Below are 24,859 nucleotides of genomic sequence, written 5' to 3'. Positions count from 1 at the left end.
GGCTTCCTTAGTTTAAGCTTGGTCTATACTGGGGAGAAAGTCATCCTAAGATTTAGGCAGAGGTATTAGTCTGTCTTCACAAAACAAAACAAGCAGTCCTGTAGCGCTTTAAAGACTAACAAAGTTTATTAGCTGATCAGAATTTTCCAGATCTGGAGTGGGTCTGTCCCACAAAAGCTTATTACCTAATAAATTATTTTGTTAGTCTTTTAAAGTGCTACAGGACTGCTTTTGTGTTTTTGTAACCTAAGATGCACAACTCTAGCAAAGAGAACAGTGTAACTGCAGTCGACATACCTTATGTCTACTTTTCTCTGCTGTCACCATGGCGAAAGATCGATGTCAAATTCTCTTAGTGCTGGAGTTGGAGGAGACCTGAAGCATTCGATTTAGTGCATCCCTATTGGGCACGCTAGTAGAACCCTGGAAGATCGATTTCCGCAGCATTGATGCTGTGGTAAGTGTAGACATACCTGTAGATTGTAAATTCTTTTAAACTAGGAAATATCATCTATTCTTGCTTTTCTAAACATGAATTTACAGTATGAATACATACACAAGTTTTGTGCTTTCTAAGTTAGATTAAGATCCCAGACAGCTGAAATATGCTTTTGTGTAATTGACATAAATTTACATCACTGATAGAATCCTTGTGGGTAGAACTAGTATCTTGGATGTTCAGGTTAGAATTCACTGGTTCAGCATCCTTGGGACGTGGCTGGTTTCAGTGGAGGAAGTTTTCTGGATCAGGAAGGGTCAGTTCTGGTCCCCCAGACTTACTCCACTTCCAGCCCCTTCTGGCAGGGGCTACCATCCCTGCTGCCACCGGCTCCAGCCTGCAGCACCTGTAGGTGGCCCTCATGCTAACTGAATCCCAGCTGCCAGGGCGCTCTGGTCCAGAAACATTGGACGATGGATATTGCTAGATCAGAAAATCCCAGTTTAAGGGTTCAACCTGGTACTAGGTCTGTATACTAGATTTAGAAGGAAAAACGTACTTAAAAAGGGAGAGAGAGACTCTTTGGGTTACAGTGACCAAACATTCCCTATTAAGTAATAATAATAAACAGTGGGAAGTGAATACAGCATTAGACTGCAGGACCTTATTTTATATTTCCTTTGTTTGTATTTGTACCCATGTATTTTTAAACACTTAACCAAGACTTGGAGTAATACTGGGCTTAGTTCAGATAGCTAAAAGTAGATGTCACCTTTTCCCTCTCTCTTCCAGGTTATACAAAGGATATTTTATACAGTAAATAGGTCTTGGTCTGGAAGAATCACATGTAATGAGCTCAGGAAAAGCAGCTTTTTGCAGGTATTTACATAAAAATTTTCAAGTAAGAGATGTGTGCTTGCTTGCTTACTTAAAAGCTTTAAGTTAAATACTTAAAAGGGTACAAATAAAGATGGTATTTGTTCTTGCTTCTTCCCAGATCAATGAAGATTGAAGTGTGTTAATTTTCAAAGGAGCAATTATTAATACAAGATCGTTCCAATTTAGATTACTGTGTTCAGAGCTGTATTTCTCACTTAGCAAAAAGTTGGCCATCCTCACGATACTTACAGCTTTTTCTGGCACCTTAATTTTCAACTCACTTTATTAAAATCCTCTCTTAGCATGCTGTCCTGTGCACATGGCTTTTGATGATAAAATAATTCCACTGCAAAACTATTAGAAACTAGTGACACTTATTGATGGTATGAAAACTTTCAATTATCTTTCCAGTTGCTATTGTAACCAGTTGGCAGCTGCAGGTTCTGTAATGAGATTTTTTTTTTTCCCCCTGATAATAGAACGTGGCATTATTGGAAGAAGAGGCTGATATTAACCAACTGACTGAATACTTCTCTTATGAGCACTTCTATGTCATCTATTGTAAATTTTGGGAGTTGGATACAGACCATGACCTCTATATTGATCCAAAGGACTTAGCCCGGCATAATGATCATGGTATGGCACATCGAACAACTTTAACAGCCTACTTTACTTACAGAAACATTAGCTGAAAAGCCATGCGACACTTCATAGAGTGGGTTTGTCCCACGAAAGCTCACCTAATAAACTATTTTGCTAGTCTTTTAAAGTGCTACTTGACTGCTTTTTGTTTTGATAGTGTATAGACTAGCACGGCTTCCTGTCTGTTACTATTCACAGAGCGAGGTATGCCTAAAATCAGTGCTCTGCAACCAGTGTGCCGTGGCACACTGGTGTTCTGCAGAGCTGTGCTTAGCGTGCCTCCAGAGTCACACACCACGAGTGCAGACCGCTGCTCTGTGCATGCATGGTGGGAGAAGTGCATGACTGTGACTCTGAGTCAGTGGCATCAAGTTAGAGCAGCGGAGGTGTCATACAGTTCTTGGAATAAGTAGCTCATAGGTTGCTGGTGTCCCTTACAATGGTGGGGCTTAACCTTTCCAGACTACTACACAACTTTCAGGAGTCTAATTTGCCTTGTGTACCCTAAGTTTAACTTCTCTTAAAAACTACTTGCTTACAAAATTAGACATAAAAATACAAAAACGTTGCAGGACACTACCACTGAAAAATTGCTTACTTTCTTAATTTACAATTTAATATAATGCAAGTGGGATACAAATTGTGCTTATGTTTTAGCATTTAGTATATACAGCAGTATAAACCAGTCATTGTCTGTGTGAAATTTTAGTTTTTACTGACTTCCCTAATGCTTTTCACGTAGCCTCTTGTAAAACCAGGCAGATAGCTAGATGAGTTGCTGTGCTCCCTGGAAGATGTCGGTATACCGTCCGGGGTACATATACCCCTGGTTCAGAACCATTAACTCAGAACATCATAATGATGTTTTCCTGAAAGATAAAACTTAAGTCAAAGAAGAATTCATTCAAGGAAATCCAACGGCCAGTGTTATGCAGAGTGGTCCTTTGAGCCTTATAATCTATTACATGTATGATGATTATCAAAAACAAATGTGTACCATAGGGCAAGGCTTATAGAAACATTGATGGGTGTTTATTTTTTTTATTGGGGGGGGGAGGGGTTGGGGGTTGGTTTTGTTCTGTTTTTTTAACTTTGAAATTAAAGGTTTTGATGTTTAGGTTAATCAGATGCAATTCTGGGTCCGCTTTCTAATATTAAACTTTGAAAGGTAGAAGTATTTTTTATAGAACATACAACTGTTAAAGACTTAAGTCTAAATTCGTTAGTCATACCTTTTGTATTCTGGTAGAGAAATTGTACTTAGAGTATACTCTTAAAAAATACCATAATGTTATGCAAATTAAGACACAATCACTTAACCAAATAAACTTCATCTTTATTTAAAAAAAAAAAACAGAATTGGTAACAAAAGAAAAACATGCATCTCAAAACTGTGAGTCAGAGATATTTAAGTACTACCTTTGAACATTAAAATCCCTAATTTCATGTCAACTCTCTGATGAATTATAGGGCTTTAAAAATGCAAAGACCTTGAAAGTAAGATGTACTTGTTAAGGCGCAGAGCTCATTAAATACAGCCTAATAGAAAAGGATTATGCTGTGTATTCATTGTTCTAGAACTTATGCTCCATATCAGAATTAAGGTCATTTGGATCCAGCTTTGGAGGCTCTATTTGTCAAAATGGTCCCATTCATGGGGAGTCAAATATTAATGAGCTAATATTTTGAGTTATGTACCTTTATATGTATGTAATTAGGTAGCTTTCAATAACTATATTTAATCAGCTAAATAAAATATAAAAAAAATTCTAATTTTTTTTTCTTTTTCACAGCTATATCAAACAGAATGATAGAGAGGATATTCTCAGGAGCAGTTACAAGGTAGTTTTTTATATACTAATTTAAATGCAGGTAATCCAATTTAATGGTCAGACTTGCTTATGAAAAATTGAAAATTAAGTTCCTAGGAGAGTTGAGTTCTGCTTAAAATAAATAGTTGGTTTTAGGAGTCATCACTCCAACTCCAAGTTTTTAAATCCACTGTTTCAGCAGGCATTTTTGTGGTGTTAGTACATAACGTACTCTGGGAAAAGGTGTTTGTTTTGGGTAAATGAGGTAAAACAAAGTTGACCATTGCTTTTTAAGATCTAATTTGGGGTGAGAGGAAGGTGGAAAGCAATCACTGGCTTTCTCTGTTTTTTTACATTCTCCAGCTTAAAATTTTAGAGATTCCAGCTGGAAACTCAGATTTCCATTTGAAAACATTTGCTACTAGTATTACAAGTAACACATAAGGTTACTGTAATTAAAGTTAAAAAAATATTTATCTGAAGTGTCTTTGACAACACAGTATATGAGCTTCATTTTTTTTATGGTCCTGAGTATTTCCTGACTTGTGAGAGCCATGATGACTAGGGCTCACTGAAAAGTAATTCCATTTTGTTAAAACCTGAGGTTTTGACATGTACTTCTGCATCAGAACGAAAACTGGACCTGTCAGATTTTTTTGTTTGATTAAAAATGAGAGAATCACCGTGAATAGCAAGTAGCCCAAAAAGCAAGAGGTCCACTTGGGATAATAGAAGACTAGGATTCAGTTTGCTGCTCTGCCTGATTCTGCTTCTATTTCTTTGTGTGAGTGAGTGAGAGAGAATTTATATATACATTATAGTGAACGATATTGTCAGCTTCACTTGCTGCCAAGGCAGCAATAATCATAAGATTGGACGGGACCACAGGAGGTCTTCTAGTCCAGTCCCCTGTACTCCTGTCCAGACTAAGTATTGTCTAGACTCTAGACAATCTCTGAGCGGTGTCTGTCTAACCTGATCATAAAAATCTTTAGTGCTGGAGATTCCACAACCTCCTAGGCAATTTATTCCGGTGCTTAGCCACCTAAACAGTTAGGAAGGTGTTTTTCCTAATTTCCATCCTAAACCTCCCTTACTACAATATAAGCTCATTGCTGCTTCTTCTCTCCTCAGAGGTTAACAACAATTTTTCTCCTTGTAATTACCATGTTCCCCTCGGGCTTACCTTCTCTTGACTAAACAAGGCTGGTTTTTACAATTTTTCTCTCAGATCATATTTTCTAAACATTTCATTTTTGTTGTTCTCAGGACTTTCTCTAGTTTTTCCACATCTTTCTGAAATGTGGCACCCAGAACTGGTCGTAATTCTCCAGCTGAGGCCTAATCAGCTGCTCTAAAAACCAGCTCCAGTTTCTTCCTGACCATGTTCTATGCCATCCACTTCCTCTTTCCTTCATACAGCATGGTTTAGGACTGGGCCAGCGCATGGAGTGTTGCTGATCCTTAGCCAACACTGTAGTACTTTATGTTAAACTATGTTGCATCCTTGTGAGTAAATTTTAAAATTCACAAAATGAACATGACATTCTTTACAGAGGTGAAATTGAGTCCTATTTGTTAGTATTTCATTGTCTTAAATTACTTACATATTCTTGTTTTCCATTTATGTCAATACCTGCTTTGCTCTTTAAGGGGAAGAAAAGCACAGAAAGAAGGAAAAATTAGCTATGCTGACTTTGTGTGGTTTTTGATATCTGAAGAGGATAAAAAGACTCCAACTAGGTAAGAATTAATTGAAACTCAAGCGTACTAGAAAATTACTTTATTGGTACTGTTTCTAGCTATACACTGGCAGAATATACTTTTCTGACCACATCTAAACTCCTTTGGAATTCAGTGGAAGACTCCTAATAATTGTTTTTAATCTTTGCTTCACTTGACTTAACAAGTCTCCAGGACCAGATGGCATTCACCCAAGGGTTCTGAAAGAACTCAAATGTGAAATTGCGGAGTTATTAACAGTGGTTTGTAACCTATCCTTTAAATCCACTTTGGTACCAAATGACTGGAAGACGGCCAATATAACGCCAATATTTAAAAAAGGCTCTAGAGGAGACCCTGGCAATTATAGACCGATAAGTTTAACATCAGTACCAGGCAAATTAGTAGAAACACTAGTAAAGAATAAAATTGCAAGGCACGTAGAAGAGCACGAATTGTTGGGCAAAAGTCAGCATGGTTTCTGCAGAGGGAAGTCGTGTCTAACTAATCTATTAGAATTCTTTGAAGGGGTTAATAAACGTGCGGACAGGGGGCACCCAGTGGACATAATATACCTAGATTTCCATAAAGCCTTTGACACGGTCCCACACCAAAGGCTTTTATGTAAATTAGGTGGTCATGGGATAGGAGGAAAGATCCTTTCATGGATCGGGAATTGGTTAAAAGACAGAAAACAAAGGGTGGGAATAAATGGTAAATTTTCACAATGGAGGAGGGTAACTAGTGGTGTTCCCCAGGGGTCAGTCCTGGGACCGATCCTGTTCAACTTGTTCATCAATGATCTAGAAAATGAGGTAAGCAGTGAGGTGGCAAAGTTTGCAGATGACACCAAGTTGTTCAGGACAGTCAAAACCAAAAGGGATTGTGAAGAACTACAAAAAGATCTCAGCAAACTGAGTGATTGGGCAGCAAAATGGCAAATGAAATTTAATGTGGGTAAGTGTAAGGTAATGCATGTTGGAAAAAATAACCCAAATTACACGTACTACATGATGGGGTCAAATTTAGCTACGACAGATCAGGAAAGGGATCTTGGAGTTATAGTGGATAGTTCTCTGAAGACATCCACGCAGTGTGCAGCGGCAGTTAGTAAGGCAAATAGGATGTTAGGAATTATTAAAAAAGGGATCGATAATAAGACAAAAGATATCATACTTCCCCTATATAAAACTATGGTACGCCCACATCTTGAGTACTGCGTGCAGATGTGGTCTCCTCACCTCAAAAAAGATATATTGGCATTAGAAAAGGTTCAGAAAAGGGCGACTAAGATGATTAGGGGCTTGGAATGGGTCCCATATGGGGAGAGGCTAGAGAGACTGGGACTTTTCAGTTTGGAAAAGAGGCGATTGAGGGGTGATATGATAGAGGTATATAAAATCATGAATGGTGTGGAGAAAGTGAATATAGAAAAATTATTTACCTTTTCCCATAATACAAGAACTAGGGGACACCAAATGAAATTGATGGGTAGTAGGTTCAAAACTAATAAAAGGAAATTTTTCTTCACACAGCGCACAGTCAACCTGTGGAACTCCTTGCCGGAGGAGGCTGTGAAGGCCAGGACTCTATTAGGGTTTAAAAAAGAGCTTGATAAATTTTTGCAGGTTAGGTCCATAAATGGCTATGAGCCAGGGGTAAAGTATGGTGCCCAAGCCTTCAGTACAAGGGCAGGAGATGGATGGCAGGAGATAAATCTCTTGATCATTGTCTTCTGTTCTCCTTCTCTGGGGCACCTGGCATTGGCCACCGTCGGCAGATGGGATGCTGGGCTGGATGGACCTTTGGTCTGACCCAGTATGGCCATTCTTATGTTCTTATGTTCTCTGTCCTCATTTCAGCTGTTGAATGATTAAATTTGAAGAGGGGTTTTGTGTTAGAATAATATTTTTAAATATACCCAGGCTTAAACAGTCTGCCTATCCTTCATGTAAAATTATTCTTACTAACTAGATTTAGTAATCTAGCTTCATATACTAGCTCATACACTGAGCGACAGGGTTGTGAGATGAGTTCAGCCCTTGAGGGGGCCATTTAGGGATCTGGGGCTAATAAGAGGAGGGGAAAAAAAAATGGTGGTTGATCCTGCCAAGAAGGCAGGGGACTGGACTCAACCTCCTGAGGTCTCTTCCAGTTCCATGAGATGTGTATCTCCATATATTAATTTTTTTCAAAGCTAACTGAGGGAATATCTTTACATTAGAGTTTTTCTCCTTTCAGTTTTGGTGTATGTTAATTCTTCCCCAAAGCAGTACTTTGACTGAATATGGTTAACTAAGTGGTGCTTATATTTTATGGGGTTATATTTTATTCAACCCTAGTACTGAGTAGGGATAGGCTTGCAAATAATCAAATTCTGCATAGTGATACGGCAACAAAGACTTCAGTAAGAGCTGCACTATGACTAGGGCCCTGCCACATTCACGGCCTATTTTGGTCAGTTTCACAGGCAAGATTTTAAAACTCGTAAGTGTCATGAGTTCAGCTATCTGAAAATTCCTGATGTTGTGACCCAAAAAGGAGATGGGAGAGGGAACAAGATTCTGTGGTGGGGAAGGAGGGGTGTCCAGTATTACTATCCTTACTACTTTGCTGCCAGTGATGGGGTGCTGCCCTCACAGCTGGATTCCTGGTCAGAAGCCTCCGTTCATCAGCCACTCAGCTCTGAAGGCAGCGTAGAAATAAGGGAGGCAATACTGCTACTTCCCCCAACACACATACACACCACACACACTCTGTTTTCCCCTTGGGTCAGGACCCCAATTTTGAGAAATGCTAGTCTTCCCCTGTAGTCCCCCATGAGATCTGTATAGTGTGGGGTAAAAGCATGCAAAGACCAGATGTCATGGTCAACAACATGTTTTTCACAGCTGTGAATTTGATCGGGCCCGAGCTATGACAAAATAAAGCTGTGACATATTGATGAAAAATAATATGAACTCTTGTATGAAGCCAGAATTTGACTTAGTGACTTCACTTTTCATTGCTTTTCCTGGGAATTGTGGAGGATGGAGTTTGGTTCTCTTACTTATTTATAGGTATTTTTAAAATGCATATGACACAGCATAGTTTTATCCTGTACTATTTGAGCTGGCAACCAGGGAGAGAGGGGTTTATGCAGATACCTGCTGTGTCATGATAGACCGTTCTTGCCTTAATGCAAATACCTACTAGGTAAACCATGAAGTTGTGAAGTGAGATGTATGAGCTGTCCAATGCCTGTAAAAGTTAAATAAAAATTTTAAAGAATACCTTTGTTTACTGCACAAAAAGCTCTTTGCAATTAAAAAGTACCATCACTTTTTTCAGCATTGAGTATTGGTTTCGCTGCATGGATCTTGATGGGGATGGTGCATTGTCTATGTATGAACTGGAGTACTTTTATGAGGAACAGTGCCAAAAACTGGATAACATGGCCATTGAACCTCTACCTTTTGAAGACTGCCTGTGCCAGATGCTGGATCTTGTAAAGCCACAATGTGAAGGTAATGGGCTTCTATCCATTCCATAAGTATTTGTTGCTGATTCTGATCAATTTGCTGTTAGCCTATGAGAGAGTCACTGCACTGTGTTGTGAATCTGCCTTTGCTAGTTGTTCAGGCCTACTACTTCGGGGCCTGCCAAATTCACAGCCGTGTAAAACATGGAATGGACAGTGAAATATGGCCTTCTGTGTGCTTTTACCCTGTAATATATAGATTCTTTCTCCATAAGAAGGTAGTTTGGTCAAAAACGGAAATTCAGCAGGACTGACTACAACCCAGAGCTATGTATTTCACATTAACAGGTTCCATACTAGTATTATTTCCCTTATGCTCCAAAAAGTAACCAGCGGTTCATTTACCTTTTAATCTGTTAGTCTAAGATAAAGGCAATAATTTTAAAATGTGGGTGCCTAATGCTGGTCACTTAACTCTGTATTTAGGCACCTAAAAAGTGGCCTGATCCTCAAAAGCATTGAGGAGCTCACATTGACTTGAAATTCACTAGGGGCTTACTGCTTTTTAATTTTCCAAACCGTGAGACAGAAACGTGACCCTTAGCTGCTGATACCTACAGAAATTCAAGTTTAATATAGAAAATGTTATGCCTGAGGACAAAAACTCTAAGGCTATAGTTACACTGACCCAAACTGCTAGCAGCAGTATGCAAATGGCTGGTCTCAGAAATGCAAATAGATGCTCATTTGCATATTTGCTCACTGGCAAACGCTGCTGCCGGCACAAAAAAATGCTGTGTAAATGTGGTTCTGCTGGCAAAAACCACCCCCTTTGTCAGCAGCCTCTTATGTCTGATTTTTTTCCCCTATACTGTGAAGATAAGTGTTTTTCATCTTGCACTGGTAGTGATGTGAACCCCTCATTCTTGAACGCTTTCAAACTAAATTTAAAAAAACAGGAGGAAGCCTGTGGTTTGAAATAGGTCATAGCTGGGACAATGGAAATGTGATGGAAGAGGCTGAGGGCTGAGGAAGAGATATTGGGCAGAGAAAGATGCATTGGAGACAGACTGTTTGCTGAACAAGAAGAGGAAGAGGCAGGTGGAGGGATTGTATCAGGAAAAGAGTAGGGAAGCTACTGTGGGGGAAAAATAGGTCAGAGACCATGGGAAAATCTTGGGGGCAGATGGAACCCAGCAAAAGACAAGCTAACATCCAGGAAGACTTGCCTCAGTCACAGTTCAGGGAGCATTGGTAACCCTCCAGGGAAGAGGAGCAGTATGGGTTTGGGTGTTTTGGGTTTTTTGTATATGTGGAGGAAATAAATAGGGCAGCAATAGGAACTCAAAGCCAGCTGAGGAGTTTGCTCCCAACTGTTTCTGAAACAGCAGGAATCCCAGCCTATGGGCCACAACCCAAACATGGGTCACAATTACATTTAAGGGTCATCAGCAGCTCAGAGCTGCCTATGGATCTTAAAGAAGCCATTTGCAGCTCCTTACCTCTGCTGCATCCAGCAGCTATCTCTACCAATAGAGAAGCAATAACACATTGCAAACAGTTTCTCCACCTCTGTGATATTTGTAGACATCCCAGGCAAGCCACTTAACAGACTACTGCAGTAAGTAATTTTCACTCCCTGCCCACACACACACTTGTTCTGTGTAGCTGATTTCAGTTTTTATTTTATTTTATTTTGTTTTGTTTGTATCTTCCCACCAACCACTGAATGTGACTCAGCCAGCCCTTCCTGCCTGTGAGGTGTGGGGTTTAAGCTGAATGGAAAGTGGTTTGGGGATGAGGGTCTGACCTCTACCACAACTCAGATCAACTATGATAATAACACTACGTTTATTAATGTGTATTCCCTTTTTCTGTGAAATAACTATTATGAATATATAAGCATGGGGGGGACACAATTTTATATTCTTGCCTCAGGTGCAAAATTAGCTAGCTCCGACTCTGCTGTCCCCCACCCCTTTGTTTTAATTGCCTTGGGTCACAAGTCTTCCTGAATTGTCAAAATGGGTCCCCGTCTGGAAATGTTTGGGAACTGCTGTTTTAGATAACTTATCATACCATTATGATGTGTCCTCTTCATGAAGGCATTCAGCACCCTTGAAGCTTGCCTTTAATTCTCTCTGACCTGCCACAGGCAGACACCTATGCTTCAATGACCACATGTTGACTTGTTTTAAATATCCAAGTTTGTCATTAAGGCAGATAGGGACCTGTTGGAATATTTTTATTAAAGGTACCCACAGCACATGAAACCATTCTCCATCAAAAGGGCTACTGGAAATTGTAATTTTAAACTGAAATAGTGCCAATTAACTTAGCATTTTTTGTTTCTTGAGGAAAGTGGTGACTTTTTTTCTTTTTTGTATTTTCAGCCCACTTGCACTTTCAGGGAAGGAATGAATCACAACTGAATCAGAGTTTACATTTTGAAATATTTCACAACTTATTTTTTAATCTTTTTCTAGAGAAAATTACTCTCCATGACTTAAAGAAGTGCAAGTTAGCAAATGTGTTCTTTGATACCTTTTTCAACATTGAAAAATACCTTGACCATGAGCAGAAGGATCAGTTTTCTATGTTGAGGGTAAGTGCCAAGTAAACTTTGTCTTGTTGATCATGAACAACGTGTACAATGTAATACTATGCTTTATGCACGTATTTCATATAATAAAACATAAACCTGGATTCTGTTCAGGATGGTGAAAATGAAAGCCAAGAGATTTCTGACTGGGAGAAATATGCTGCTGAAGAATATGATATCCTGGTAGCTGAAGAGGCAGCTGGTGACCAGTGGAATGAGGGGTAAGAATGATGTGTGGAATGTTAATACTATGAGTTAGCTGAACTAATTAGAGTACTGTCCATTAAACTCTTTTTGATGTTCAACATGACCTTGCTTTCACAGAGCCCCCTGTTGGAGTGTTATGGCCAAAGAACCTTTTGGAGTAGTAGAATAGATGGTATTGGAAGTGGGGGAGGGGGAAAGAAGACCTGATGATGTATCTCCAAGCAGTAAATTTCAATGACGGAGGTATAAAATGCTAGAAGTTCTTGAAGTTTTACAAAGTTTTTTTTGTAAAAGGTCACTTCTCCAAGGCAAACCAATTTAAAAAAAAATTTTTCACAATTTTTGAATTTTAAATTTCAGTTACAGAAAACCCTGCTTTTGAATAAGCAAAATACGTGACTACAAAGCTTTTTTAAAAAAAAAAAGGTCCACTTTGGACCCTGTAAGATGGAAACAAGTTTAAATTATTTCACAACTTCATTTTTCTTCCTGTTCTACTGAACACTCCTTCCGCATCCAGTCATGCCTCATCTACCTTACTCCATGTTAGATTTTCAAATCTAGTCTTAAATAGTTTAAGTACTTTTCTATATTAAGTGTTGACTACTAAGCTTTTGTAGTTGCTGTTGTAGCTTTGTTTCACTATTTAAATTTTTGCTTTTTTAAAGTTCCCATGAGACTAAAGGTGAAAAAGCTATTAGGAAGAATAAAGGGTATTGATGTTCCTGGGTTTTACATGTCAGATGGGCATGAAAAGTACCTATCTGCCTCCAATCAATTGGACCTTCAGCCTTACAACATCTTTTCTAAAAAGGATTGAAAGGACTGCAAGCCTCTGCTCTAGAGCTTGTTCACGCAAGAGGCTCTAATAGCTAGAGTCCAAAAGGCCTGCTTAAGAGAGATGTCCAGGCATAAGTGTAGCCTGTTTCAAATTCCCAGACTGAAAAAACCTCTGTCCTTTAAATGTTACTGGTATCCTTGGTATCTTTAACGAATCAGTGCAAACCTGTTATGTGTAAATACTTACAGGAGAAATAAACATGTACCTAGACACCCACAGGATAAATTGAGACTGGGTTTCTCAGTTTCATACTTGTAAACCTACCATCTGTGTTGCCACAGCAAAAACTATCAGATGTGCCTTCAGATTCAGCTATTAGTGGTTTTATGTTCTTCTGTTTTTAACCAGAAAAATAAAAATACTGCATCAGCAGAAACTGACATTCCTTCTGTAACAATTTTAGGGATTCTGATTTCTCTGACTACTAGCCTTGCCCAAGGCAAGGGTAAGGACATATTAAGGTAAGGATGCTTGTTTTTAAAAGGTCCAGAGGTTCCCACTGGTGTAGGGCTGCATGTTTCTAAATATCACATACTCGTATAGGATTCAGGGTTGAGTTTGTTTAATGTTCTTACTTTCTAACTTCTCTCCTCCTAAACATCGACATCCCCAGTTGGCAGGGTAATTAGAGTAGGGTTTAACTGAGGGTTCCCGAGAGAGTTTGTTAAATATTTCTATAGGCATAATTTATCCTTGTTTCTATAGTCTTGCTGCTGCTTTTCTTATTCTGTAACGTAAATCACTCATTGCCTTAAGATTAATTTTCTGACACTTTAATCATTGAGGTGATGTTTTAAAATTACAGCAGATCCTACTGATGATTAGCAACCTCTCAGATGCCAGCAAAAAGTTGCTATTATCTGGTAATTGTCAGTGAATACGACAAGTTTGTGAGACTAGAGCTAGGGAAGGAATCAATAGGATGTGCCTATCCTGGCTACAAACCTGCCTTGGGGATGGGGATGCCAGGGCTTTGTGTTGGTAGTAGATGTGGTGGGGGCCCACAGAGATGCACAATATTTCTCCATTTGCTTTCTGGGGTTTTGGTGCTCTGCATTCCCCAGCACTGCATTCCTTGTGTGTAGCCCAAGCAGTGTGCAATCTAGAAGGTGCAGGGATTCATAGCAGCCCACGGCCTCCCTTCCCAACCTGTAACTCCGTAGTTCCTGTGTGTGTGTGGTCCCTGTGCACAGGTAAGTTTTGGGGCTGGAGCCTCAAAAGGAAGAGCTTTGGCAATTGTGTGCCATCCACAGGCAGGACTGCAAGACTGCAGCCAAGGAAAACCTGTCCCATGACTTCGCCCCTGGCTACAGTCTTTGCAGTTGTGACCTTGTTCCAGAAATGTCCTTGATAAGCAACATGCCATTGCCAAAATCTGAATCCCATTAACACTGAAATCACTGGGATGGGATTGATTTCCAGTGCAGTGTGGAAATTTTTTTAATATCCAAGTTGCTATTGAGCATAATATGCTGTATTAGTGTCCTAATTTACTTTAATCTTTCAAGTGATGCAGTATACTTCTGTTGTCTAATTGGAGCAAGGGTGGATAAAATACTTTTATCCTCCTTCCTTTATATAACCTTGTTATAAAAATAAAGATATGGGATTGATTTTAAATGAAAAAGAGCTTTACTTTTTGAAGGAACTGTGCTTTTTTATGTAATGGAAATAAATAGGACAGCAATAAGAGCTCAAAACCAGTGGAGGAGTTGCTCTCAAATAGTTGAAATTGATGATGTTTTAAGGTCTGAACCTGTTATAACTGTTTTTTTTGTATTTAAATTATTTTAAGCAGTACACATTTGTTGCAATTTTTTTAAAAAAAGGTCAAACTATTGAAATAATGTCCGAGTCCCTGGAAGTTTGTTGAAGTGCTAAACCAGCTTTTGACAATTGGAGATTCATTCACAAGCAAAGAAAATATATTTTTACATTTCAGTTTATTAAACTAGTTCAGGTTGGTGACTAGCACGTTCAAAGTTAAGAAGCATTGGGGAGTTGCAAAAACAGGAAAGCTTTGTTCTGTTTCAATCTATGAATAAAATACTTGAAATGAAAACATAAGATCTTGAAGGACAAGTGAGCAGAAACAGCCCAGCTCAATTGAATGAGTACAGATAATGCTTCCTTTGTCTAGTAACTCAGTTAATTTTAAATGCAAAATGTTTTGATAAATCTTGTTTTTTCTGGTGTCCTGCACAATTAAGGTAGCTCTAGGTATTTTTTAATACCATATTTATGCATGTTAATTTGAATTTCCATCCACAGAGCTTGACAAAAGTTCTAAGTAACTTTTTTTTTTATTCTAGTGTAAAAGGTGACTTATGTAATTTTAGTAAATATGTGTAAATGTAGAGTGTTATCCAGGTTAGCAAAAAGCACCAAATTTAAAGTAGAGGGTATATTCAGTTGCAAAGCAGTGTGTTTTAATGTTTACCAACCAAAGCAAATGTCTTACCTTAACAAAATAACTAAAATATGTAAATGCAAAACATTGTTAAAACTCAGGATTTAAATCCAGGTTTCTTGCTTCCTGATTTGTCATAATTTAAATCATTTGGCCTTGATTTCTCTAAAGCCAGGTCTACACTATGGGAAAAAAAAATCTATTTAAGATACACAACTCCAGCTATATAAATTGTGCAGCTAGAGCTGACATATCCTAAAGTGGCTGGTTGGTTGGTTGGTTTTTGTTTTTAACTGCCATCCCCGCAGCAGGAGATTGACAGGAGAAATTCTCATCAACATCCCTTACTCCTCACAACTGCAAGGAGTACCAAGGTTGACAGTGGAGCTCTGATCTTTCAATTTAGCATGGCCCCACTAGGTGCGCTAAAGTGAACCCTGGAAGGTAGCAGACACTGCATTGATGTTCCAGTAAGTGTAGATGTACCCTAAAAAGCCCGATGGTAGGACTGGAGCACAGGATGGATCACTTGATAATTGCCGTATTCTTTTCATTCTCTCTGAAGCATCTGACATCAGCCACTGTTGGAAGATAGGATATTGGGTTAGATGAACCATTAATCTAATCCAGCATGGCAGTCCTTATGTTAATTTAAATCTGTCCTCCCTGACCGAAACCACTACTAATTGCAACTTATCTTACTTAATTGGGCTTGTGTGCCTAAATCGTACATTATCAATTTAGAGACCACTAGCTTGGAAGTACCCAATGAATATGTCTCAAATACATCAAAACTAAGGTACCCACTAAAAGCCATGTGCATAGTAAAAGGTGTTTGAAGAATAAGACAAGTTATTTTATAGTCAAAGTTGGCTTAGGATTGATGTGCTGTTAAAACAAGATTTGATAAACTAGTAGTTTTTACAATTTTAATATTCCAAAGAAACAGTTAAACTTTTTTCCCTGAAAATATAATGTAAGAACTTTGCAAGTGAAGATTTCATTTGAATGTCATTGTTTAGGCTAAGAGAGATATAAGATTTTTAACAGTGAAGAGTAAGCGTGATTTTAAAATCACAAACTTTTCTTACTGCAGATGACTAAGTTGGCACCTGGCTTTAAGTTAGTGCATTATATAAAGGAACTGGTGAGTTTCTGATATGGTGGGTGTGGGGCTGGTCTCCGCTGTATTGAGAAATAAACAAAACTGCATAAAAGCTGGCATATGTGCAACTTGAGTACTTACAAATTCTTAACTACATGGGTGTCCTAACTTCGTACTGTAGGACAGTGTCTGTGGTGATACTTTCATGCTGCCACTGCTTTCTGACTGCATAGTGTGCGCACAGTGACATAAATGCAAACAGTACATTCTGGGTGTTTGCTCCCCCCTCTTTTTAAAAAAAAAGAATCTATTTCAGTCTCCCAAAGAAGGCATTAATGATGTAGAAGTCTGTAAATTATAGTGTTTTTAGCAACCCCATTATTATGGCTGAAGAGTCACTCATTATAAACTCTTGGTTTTAGACACTTCTAACTTTAGTGAAAAATTTAACATTTAGGAAGAAGTTTCTCGTGTTTGTTCTCAGTCCAGTGATGAATTTTGGGGGGGAAATTTTGGGGAAAAAATGGTCTGCTTTTAGGATTACAGTAAACGCTTTCATATCCGGCAGCCCAGAGATAAGGAGGTTGCCGGATATTAAGATATTCTGAATAATAGAGAGGTATACCTAGCAATGCATAACACTAAAGAAAAACAAGATTAGATATTAAGAAACAAACACTTATGCAGACTACTTTATTTACCAACAACAGTAATATCGTATACTGCAAACTTATACTGTATTTGCTGTAGTTATTTGTATTTACTTTAACTAGACTGTACTTATGGAAGACGTAACTAAAATTTACTTAAATGCCAGTTATTTGAGAGTTCCAGATGATCGAATGTCAGATATGGAAAAACTTACTGCACATACATGTGGAAAATATGCATCACTGAAGACTGACCTTGTGTCCCAGAACTCAAACAGCTTCTTGATTTTTATTTTATACATTCATCAGCTGAATCTTAAATGGAGACAAATATATTCTGACACATGAAAATTAATTGTGATTGCAAAGAACGAAGCAAAGTACTAGACATTTGTGTACCACGCATACTTGCTTGGACATTTCACTGATTTAACACAAACTGCGGCGCTCTACTTACATATATATAAATATCCAGGACTTTGCCACATTGTTTTGTTGGTCATTATTAAAACTGAACCTTCTTACTGTGTCACTGGGAGTCCTTATTTCTAAATTCACCTTTACTGTTTACCTTAATGTGCAGTTCTGCATATCTTGAGACACCTGAAACTTTAAAGACTCATGAAAGTGCATAAAAAACTTTACAGGCCCCCTTTTTTAGATATTAGCTTAACGGTGAATTGTTTTTAAATTCTCTCCCAACTCTATCTTAGATTAACATAGCTGGGGACCCAGTGGCCATGATGGTATCTACCTGCCCCTATTCCAAAATTTTGAGTATCTGGGATGTACAAAGCTTGGATGTGAGATCTTGTGATCATGGCTGTGGGTGTGTACACATGCCTGCATTCTGTTTTTGGAAACACTGGAAAAGCTAATATAGTTGTCCTTAATTGTGCCATTGCTTGCTTTTCTGTAGTGGCAGAGAACAGAATCAGCATTTCTATATTGTTAGCTTTCAGCACTGCTATCAAACAGCTGTCCTGCCTCTTGAAACAAAATGTTGAAGGGGCATACTTAAAGGACTGGCATCAACATAGTGATCCTTTATCCTGTATGTGGGCAGTGTGATTGTCACTGAGACAGGTGCACATACGCTAGAGTAATGAGAGCCAAAAAGCTTATAAATAAAACTAGAAAAAATTGAAGAGAAAATTCTGAAGTAGACTCTCACTTCTGCGTAACTTGTAAATGGCTGCTGTCATAATACATTTTCCAGCTCTAAGACTTTTCCATTTGTGACCTGTAGCCCAATTCGCTTGTTCCCAAACTTCTGTTTTTGTCTTCCCTGGCCATTGTTAATGCTGTCACCTACTTGTGTCTAGAACAGGACTAGTGAACTAAAATCATGCTGGATTACTGAGTTTGACAGAGTTCTGGATTAGAGGTTCAACCTGTTCTAGCATAACATTAAGATACAAGCAGAAGCCTGCAGAGGGAAGGTATTTTTTAGGTCTCTTGAGGGCTCTCACCTTCTGCACCCAGTATCAGAGTGGGGAATCAGCCTTGATACTGGCACTAAGTTGTGCCTGTGAAAACTTGTGAAAATTTGGGCTAGTACTCCCACTCAAAGTGTGTGTGTGTGTGTGTGTGTGAGAGAGAGAGAGACGTTTTGTTCCATCAGAAGTCAAAACAGCAAATGTGGATTTCAGTTCCATCCTGAAATAGGCTGCAGTGAAGTTAAAGGTAAACCAATACAATTTCTGTCTGGACTGTGTACTCGTGCAGTCCGCTGCAGATCCCACCTAAAGTTATTCAGTGATTTTAAATATGTATTTTCACATACACATCTACTGTGTTTTTTAAGCAGATGGACATAGTGTGAAGGGATGTGTTAATTGGTGAATTTTATGTCTTTTTTGGCACTATTTGCTGTGAACCAGTTCATATAATTTAGAATCAGTGGATCTGAGAAAACACACATTTTCTTTTAAAGCTTGTCAGGGAAAACTGACTAGTCTGTTTCAATTTTAATTTGTGTGAAGTAGAAGCTTTACCCTCTCCCACTCCAACACACACGTTTATGTAGCTGTGTAGTTGAATCCCATCTACCCCTTGAAATAGGCATCTGATAACATTTATAATTATGAGAGTAGTTTGGAGCATAGAAATTCTTTCACGAAGGATTTTGAAAATTCTTTAATTCCAGTTAATTTCTAGAATTTCTAAACTTGCTTTGAAAGAAAATCCAGAAACAAAAATTTATTTTGGGTTGACTGACATGTTTACTTTCAATTTTGACATTATCATGTGATAAAAATTTTAAAATTCAGTCATTTCGAAAGGAAAAAATAAATGTTTTGTCTGAAAAATGCTAAAATGGGACGTTTTGGCGATGTGAAAACTTTTTGTTTTCTATATCAAACTTTTAAAATTCATACAATTTCACAGGTTTTAGATGAAGTTGACTTCTCTGACAGAAATTGATTATACCTTAAGTTTTTCAGGCCAGCTGTAATATTGTCATTCTGTTTTAGGGTTAAGTGGATTTCTGGTATGCTAAGGCCGTATCTACAGTAGCCCCCTCCTTTCGGAAGGAGCATGGTAATGAGAGAGTTGGGAAGATGCTATTGAGGCACTGCTATGAATATTTGGTTTTAGGAAGAAGGGGCCCGGGGTATCCTCTTGAAAGGCCCCTGTCTACACGGGTGGCGCTTTCAAATTGCATGTGGATGCCATTATGCTAATGAGGTGCTGCATATTCATGAAAAGAACTTCCCAACTTGCTCATATGTCGGTTGCTGAAGGAATGCTCTTATGATATGTCACATGAGCCACTCACTTATGGGTTTGATACAAATCCCATTGAAGACAGTGGAAAGATTGCTACTAACTTTGTTGTGGATTGGGTCTCTTTAGTGTCTCTGTATACCAACTTGTCCTTGCTGTACCTTTTATAAAGCAGTTGCGCTCAGAAGCGCTGTTTTCTGCGGGAAGGCAGCATCCGTGCAAAGCGATGGCATCAGTAATGGTTTGAATGACAAACATGAAACCGTAAAATAACCCCAGTTTAGAAAATAACTGAGGCACAGGAATTTTTTATCTGACCACGACTCATGACATTTGCTCCTTCCTGAGTGCTAGAAACTGGGGATCATTCAGAAGACTCTTTCTGGAATTCTCTCAGGTTTGGAGTGGGAAGCCAGTTAACACACCAGAGACAAAACCGGTCATTTGGATTCTGCCAAAATCAGGGGAAATCCTTTTCTTGATTGGGATATTTGAACATTTATGAAGTACAGGTTCAATGTCCCAAAACAGGAATTCTCTCGTCCAGCAACATCTGTTGTCCAGCATGACCCAGGACCAAAGACCTGGGTTGGGAGGCTATTAGAGGGAGGGCCAGCCAGAGCCCAGTGATATGGGAGCCTGGCCACCCTGGGCAGAGGAGCCCAGCAGGACTCGTGTCTTGGGTCAGAACCTGTCTCAGCAGGACTGGGGCCACACTAGCAGCCTGGCCGGGGCTGACCCTGATGCTCACTGGGCTGTGGCTGAGCTGGCAGTCCAGCCAGGGTCACAGCCTGCTCCGGTGGCTGGGCTGGAACCAGAGCTAGCACCCAAGGCACGGCTGGAGTCGGCTTCCACTAGGAGCTCAGGCCAGGACTGCACTAGCAGCATCCAGAGCCAGTGCCCATGGGGCCCTGATCGTGTCTGGCACTAGGATGACCAGGGCTGGAGCTGGCAGAGGCATCTGCAGGCCATGTCCAGCAGCCCGAGCATGGGTGGCCAGTGTCAGCCCAAGGACTGGGCAGGATGTAAGGGGTCAGTAGGGCCGGAGATGGGAACGGGAAGGCAAAAGTGGAACTAGCAGCAGGGAGGAGCAGCAGACTGGGTGGCTGCAGGCAAGGGACCTTCCTTCATCCAGCAAATTCCTTTGTTTAGAACAAGTAGGGTCCTGAGAGTTCCAGATGAGGGAGGTGCAACCTGTAGGTTTTTGTCAGTAATGCAAATGGTTGGCTTTTGTTTTCTAGCACCTGCTTAATTTGATTTATCACCCACTTTCTAACTTTCTGGGTTATTGCGGCTTCCTCCTAGTTCAGGCCTACTTTTCATTATGTAATTTCACTCTTCAAAATTTGATAATTTCCAAATCTAATTTCTACATTTTTTTTAAAGAAGGGATTTTTTGTTTATTTGTTAAATATGTGCATGGATGGATACATTGTGGCGATCTCTACCTCTTACTTACAAATACTCCACTTGTACATTATGAGCTTGAGTCCTTTTAATTTATTCCATTCGTAGTATGTCTCGTGTACTTTTTATGAATGGGGGGTACACAATCGCCAGTAGCATTTGACTAGCCAATAAAACTAATACAGTAACTTCATTGAGTGTTGCTGTATTCAAATGTGTTTACCTATATTTACATGCTAATTGTATTTTGTCAGAAGTAAATCTCTTAAAACAAGTGCATTGTTAGTACACTAATACACACTTCCCTGTGACTCTGGACCCTTCTTTTTAATTCTTTTTATTCCTTGTCTGTTTCCTAGTTATGAGGCAGAACTGAATCCTGTAGACTATCAGAAGGTCAATGTCCTAAAATTTCAGCTGGAGAAGAGACCTTTCTTTGACATGCCTGCCCATCTGGCTGATGTAGACTTGGATGACTATGATTATGAAGAGGACTTTGAATGATTCTGTTCAACACATGCAGAAGGAAAAGGACAGTCTGCAGCAGGTCTGCTATACATATACAAAGTGAATGGATTTGTCTCAAGAGAAAGTAAAGTTAGTTCTTTGTGCTACAAAATAATTATTAGGTTATCATTTAAAGAAAATGAAGTGCATTTGTATGGAATGATGAAACTCTTTTATATTTATTAGTAGTCTACTATAGCTTGTAAAATAGATGAAAATATTTATTTATAGATGTTGCATAATTCCTTAATGGAAGAGTAACCCTATTTGAGTTCTTCTCTAAAGTACTCTATTGATTTTAAGAGATGACTGTATAATTCTCTAGAGCTGATACATAGTGCACTGACCAGCTTCATCCAGTGTCTGTGAACTGAAGTCCCTGTGCTAGAATGGGAAATAAGGAGAATGCTTGTGCGTGACTGCTGGTGCTTGTGGTGTCATGATAAAAATCTTGATTTGGCTTGGTACCTTTTGAGTAAAGGGTCATTTGACAAGCTGAATACATTGGTATGCCAGGTAGACCACACAGTGGCTGAAACAAGCATCTCCTCTTTCCCTACCACCTTCTCATTTTATTTGCCTAACTTTAACTTTGCCCTTTTAAACCTCACATCCCTTCATTAATGTCCACTTCTCGAATACTGAGGTCTGTTTTAGTGTTCATACTTGATGCCGAAATGGGTATTTTACTCCATGTAGAAGGAACCAATTTTTTTAAACTTTGTATAAATGTTACTTGATCTGTGATGTGCACTAATTTGTGGGCATTCAGTGTTTGTTCGTTCCTCCTTTTCGATGGTTAGCTATTGACACATTCCATAAATATTCTGTGTCACAGCAGCTTGAAATTGTCGCCTCACCTGCCTACTTACAGCAACAAATTGCTTAGACAAGTTGACATTTGTTACACAGTTAAATCATAAGGTTGTAGTGCCTTGAAATGTACAAATATAATAGAGAATTAAGGTATGGAATGTTTTCAGCAATACTTTACTGCTAAACTGATTTCATGTAAAATGTACAAAAAGATGTAAGTTATTTTTGTTTGCAGTGTAGATCTGTTTAAAATCTTTAAAATAAGATCATGTTTGTATTTTCAAATAAAGATTTTCATACATGTAATCTACCTGTACTCACTTAATACTGACAGTAAATGTCTAACTATTTTAATTTCAAGCTTCCTTTTTAAAAATAGTAGAAGTTGTGCATGTTCATACATGCCTCTTTAAATATTAAGTGTGGATCAGCTTGGCATATTTATTTAGAACTAAAACGTGAAAATCCGTAGGACTTTTCCACTGTTTAAAGAAGGCAGCTTGTTTCTAAACTGTATGAAGGCTGCTGTACTAAACAAGCAAGATACTGTGTAATGATCTAAGGTACTTGGTAGCCTGAGTTATATTTCAAAATGTCACATAATGAAAGAATACCCTTTTGTAACATGAGCTCCAGTGTTGATTTCCAGCACCAGAATGTAATAAGAGAAAATGCAAGCAGTGTTCCAATCACTTGATGGAGATTATAAATAGAACCCCATCTACTAGTTTTTGCAATTTCTGTAGTGGAAATTACATCAATAAATTTCTTCAGTCTTGTAACACCTCGCAGCCACCAACTTAAGTCTGACCCTGAAGCCACATTTCTGAGCAGGGCTCCTACCAACTTAATTTCAAGCTTCGTCATGACTCCCTGGATACCATGGAGATGATTTGCCTTCCCATGAGTAAATTGGCTTCACAGAGCATACACAGATACAACTTCAAAACATGAATAAGGATGTACGCTGTTGGATGCTATATAAGCATTGTAAAAGTATTTGTAAACACAGATGTGCTGCTAATTACCTGGTTCCCCTCTGGAACTGACATTCCTGCACTTAAACTGCAGTTCTTGTCTGAAAAGTGGCAAAGGAGAGCAGGTTCCGCTGTTAGACATTACAGCAGAGTTGCTTTTCTAATTTTTAAGGGCCAGTGTTTCATAATCTGTCACTTTGGTTTTGTTTCACTGCCAGTAATCAAGGTTCTTTGAGCTATTGGCTGTAGGCATCCCTAATGTGGAGAACATAGAGGGACATGCACTTAGATGTGAGATTTTCAGTGTTATTTATGGGTGCACAGCTGCACACTACACATCCTCAGTCAGGGTGTATGGGGTGTGGCAGATGCTTCTCTACCACTTGGAGCTTAGCTCTCAGATACACAACACTCCCCCTCCTTCCTTCAGCTTGCATGTTCTCATTTGTATTACTATTGTTTTATTTAGTTGACTGCTTTTATAGAACATGTTTTTGCTTTCAGAGGAGTTTCCACTTCCCCTTGGGGGATCAAGGACTTCACTGCCCTGGTTTGTGGCCCTTTTTTCTAGATGATGTGCTCCCAACTCTGGGTTTCAAAGCCTGCTAAAACTTCCATAGGTCTTTCTGCCTCACTATCAGGAATTCCAACCATAGCTCTGATAGATCAGCGGTTCCCAACCTTTTCCAAATGGGGACCCATTTTCACAATTCAGGAAGACTTGGTAACTCAAGGCAATTCAAAAATCAGGGGGGCAGGGGGAGAGCAGAGCTGTAACTAGCTAATTTTGCACCTGATGCAAGAATATAAAATGGTTCCCCCTCATGCTTATATAGTCATAATAGTTATTTCATAGAAAAGGGGGAAAGGTTAGTAAAATAATACTACATTTACTATAGTTAGAGTTGTGCTGCTGGAAAGACACTCATCTCCAAACTGCTCCCCCCAGTCGGGCTGGGGGAGTCACACTCAAAGGCTAGGAGTCACTTGGGCAGAAGGGGGTAGGGGAGTCACACTCAGGCTTGCCCCTGACTTTCACATCAGCTCCCAAACCACTCCAGCAACTTCTGATTGGATTCCAGTGAGCCAAGACTAAAGGCTGGCTTCAGAGCCTTCAAAAAAGGAGAAAAGCTTTGCTCCTCACAGGGAGCCTGAAAAGAAAGGGAAACCTTGCCCCAGAGGTCAGAGAATGAGGAGAACTGGTCCTGGTAGGACCTTCAGCTCTACCTAAACCTTCTGGTACATAGATGTCAGTACTGGGGAAAAGAGTTCGAGTCCATATGAAGAAGTTTTGAGAACCAAGGGCACAGAGAAATCACTTTGACCCACCCCAAGCAACCTTATGAGGTGTGAATACAAGGCAGATACAGGCCAACCAGCTGACTCATTCCTGGTGCTGATTCACCTCATTGAGGAACAGGGCTCTGGCTCATGGGTACTGACCACTTGCCTCTATCATGAAGATCTCTGGGTACTGGAAGAACATGAATCATCTCCACTGAGAGGCACAGAGGGATTTTCGGGTGGCACTGCTGCACTCCCTTTTCCCTGGTGTACACACTCGAACCTCACCCTCTACCAGTATTGATGCTGGCAACAACTTAACAGCTGCTACTGATATTCCTAGCTCTGCCACTAGGTGTGAAATACCTCC

The 24,859-nt window shown here is 39.3% G+C and overlaps 1 protein-coding gene across 4 annotated transcripts in view; it reads left to right on the top strand.

Moving 5' to 3' along the window:
* The window catches only part of PPP2R3B (protein phosphatase 2 regulatory subunit B''beta), a 103,207-nt gene extending 80,688 nt beyond the window's left edge, over positions 1 to 22,519 (top strand). For 3 of the 4 annotated variants that reach the window (XM_074992175.1, XM_074992165.1, XM_074992193.1), the window contains 8 exons: positions 1,232 to 1,318; positions 1,798 to 1,954; positions 3,754 to 3,802; positions 5,425 to 5,514; positions 8,824 to 8,999; positions 11,440 to 11,558; positions 11,670 to 11,776; positions 21,265 to 22,519. In XM_074992175.1, the coding sequence (XP_074848276.1) occupies positions 1,232 to 1,318; positions 1,798 to 1,954; positions 3,754 to 3,802; positions 5,425 to 5,514; positions 8,824 to 8,999; positions 11,440 to 11,558; positions 11,670 to 11,776; positions 21,265 to 21,409 (930 nt within the window). In that variant the 3' untranslated portion in view covers positions 21,410 to 22,519. Of the gene's footprint in view, positions 1 to 1,231; positions 1,319 to 1,797; positions 1,955 to 3,753; positions 3,803 to 5,424; positions 5,515 to 8,823; positions 9,000 to 11,439; positions 11,559 to 11,669; positions 11,777 to 13,006; positions 13,065 to 21,264 lie in introns of all 4 variants that reach the window. The other variant, XM_074992183.1, reaches the window with a different exon arrangement.
* The last annotated feature ends 2,340 nt before the right edge of the window (positions 22,520 to 24,859 follow it).

This window comes from Carettochelys insculpta, chromosome 1, assembly GCF_033958435.1.
Source record: "Carettochelys insculpta isolate YL-2023 chromosome 1, ASM3395843v1, whole genome shotgun sequence".
NCBI classification, from domain to species: Eukaryota; Metazoa; Chordata; order Testudines; family Carettochelyidae; genus Carettochelys; species Carettochelys insculpta.
Note: the sequence above shows the minus strand (reverse complement) of the source record. Positions and strands in the feature narration are given on the sequence as shown.